We start from the raw sequence: 2,334 nt of genomic DNA, 5'->3' as shown, positions 1-2,334 counted from the left end.
GCCCCTCGCGGCGCCCCGCGCGCCCCCGCACCCCCCGCCGGGGCCGCCTCCCCGGGTGCTCCACGCGCGGCGCTCAGTGCGGCGGCGCCGTACACAGGCGATGTCCAGCTCGGGGCGCGGGCCTCCGGCCATCATGGCCGAGTCCACATACCCGAGGGACTGGTTGTCCAGAGAGGAGGGCCCCCGCGTTGCATGAAAACCTGTCCAGGGTTTGGGGGGAAATGTAAAGAAACAGCATTTGGAAATACACGTTTGGCTGATCGTGCAGTGCAACCCCGTGCGTGTTAACATTGCAAAGGGCGGCTGGAAGAAGGTTTGACGATTGTCATAATTCTCAGAATTCCGACCGACTGTTGGACCTAAGACTAAGAGAACGTCCGGGAGCCCAGGAGAGTGTGTCAGGAAGCCCTGAGGCTGGCAGGCTCCACAGAAATCAGTGCAGTCCCCTCACCTGACAGATGGCGACACAGAGGTGGGGTGGCCTCCGTGTGTCGAGACAGGGCCGGCCCCTGTGACCCCAGGGGTTTCTGCATAGGCATGGGCTGGCAGCATGCGGGGCTGCGGATGTGGATTCCTACCCTCCCAGTGCCGGTCCAGAGGGGTCGACCGGCTCGCAGTCCAAACGCTGACCCTATTGAGTGAACGGGGAAACTGTTAACTCTGCTGGGGGCAGTATGCTGCATCCAGAATGTCCAGGGCCAATTGGGATGCAGGATCACCTTGCTGGCCAGAGCCTACCCAAGGATCCAGCAGGAGGGCGGGGGTAAGGGGGCACTTTAGAATCATGCTGGGAGGCCTAAGCTGCTTTCCAATTGGGTTTCTGTCACTGGCATTCCAGAGTCTAGTATGATAGATGTAGGCATAAATAGGTGGTTTCATGGTTGACCGCCAGAGTGATCAAAAGCCTTCTGAAATGTTGCTTGAGCCTCTGAATGAAACTTCAAGATGGATATGCCTCATTTTGTTTATCTGTTCATCAGTTGATGGACATTTTTGGGTTGTTTCCTCTTTTTGACTTTTGTGAAGAATGCTGCTATGAACATCTGTGTACACGTTTTTGTGTGCACGTTTCCAGTTCTCTTAGATCCCTAGGAGAATTGTTGGGTCCTATCATAAAGCTATGTTTAACTTTTTGAGGAACAAATTGTTCTCCAAAGCAGCTGCACCATCTCACATTCCCATTGGTGATGTGTGAGGGTTGTGGTTTCTCTATTTCAACACTTGTTATTGTCTGTTTTTTTATTATAGCCATCCTAATGGATATGAAGTAGTATCTCATGTGGTTTGGATTTGCATTTCCCTAATGATTTACGATGCTGAGCATCTTTTCATGTGCTTGATGGTCATTTGTATATCTTGTTTGGAGAAATGTCTACTCATATCCTTTGCCCATTTTTAAATTGGATTGTCTTTTTATTGTTGAATTGTGAGAGTTATTTATATATCCCAGATACTAGATGGTTATAGGGTATATGATATTAAGCCTACTTTTTACATTATTTTAAATCTAATCCCCACACCTTAACCCCATGAAATAGGTATTTTATGATCCCTATTATAGAGATAGACTGAACTCAGGCAGGTGAAATGATTTGCGAAGTTCATTTAGTAAATGGTAGAGGTGGTACTGACGTCCAGGCCTTTTTGGCTCCAGCTCTTTTCTACATGTACTGGACATCTGCTGCTTTTGCCCCAGCATCCATTTCTTCCTGTACAGCATCAAGATTTTGCTGTGGGAACCACACCTTAGAACTCTCAGCTCCTGCCTTTCAGGTGAAGCCAAATGCACTCCTGGGCTGCAGAAGTGGAGCCCATGCTGGCCTTGGCCATCAGCACATTCAACCTCTGTGACCACAGTGGCTGGTTCAGTGATGGCCATGTGCCTCCAACCAAGCCAATCAGGGCCAAGAAGAGGCTATTCTGGTCTGCTTACCTCTTGGGGAAGTATACCAGCTTTTGTGCTGACGGGGCTACCACCTCCCGGAGCCAGAGAATGGAGTTTACTTAGAGGAAGCAAGCTAGCAAATGTGTCCTGGTGTCAGTGTTTGAGGGCCAAAGCATGTGGTAATGAACACAAGTATCCTGTGGCATTGTAGCTTTTGTGACCCACTGCATTCCCTTCTTGCTTAAGCCAGTTTTGGTTGGGGTTTCTGTCACTTGCAACCAAAGTCCTGACACAGGTTACCACCCACAGTACTCCACATGGCCAAAGCAGCTTTTTCAATGGGTTTTTATTGAAATGGTTATATTAGCAAATCCCGAACATACAGGTATACACTATCAGCATACAGGGCTATACCATACAATTTCACTACTTAATTATACTTACATCAA

At 48.8% G+C, this 2,334-nt stretch overlaps 1 protein-coding gene across 1 annotated transcript in view; it reads right to left on the bottom strand.

Moving 5' to 3' along the window:
• The window catches only part of TBC1D9B (TBC1 domain family member 9B), a 41,705-nt gene extending 41,573 nt beyond the window's left edge, over nt 1-132 (bottom strand). The window contains exon 1 of the mRNA XM_046667760.1: nt 94-132. Within this exon, the coding sequence (XP_046523716.1) occupies nt 94-132 (39 nt within the window). The remainder of the gene's footprint in view (nt 1-93) is intronic.
• Between the last annotated feature and the right edge of the window lie 2,202 nt (nt 133-2,334).

Source organism: Equus quagga, chromosome 7 (assembly GCF_021613505.1).
Source record: "Equus quagga isolate Etosha38 chromosome 7, UCLA_HA_Equagga_1.0, whole genome shotgun sequence".
NCBI classification, from domain to species: domain Eukaryota; kingdom Metazoa; phylum Chordata; class Mammalia; order Perissodactyla; family Equidae; genus Equus; species Equus quagga.
This window is presented reverse-complemented; position numbering and strand designations above follow the sequence as displayed.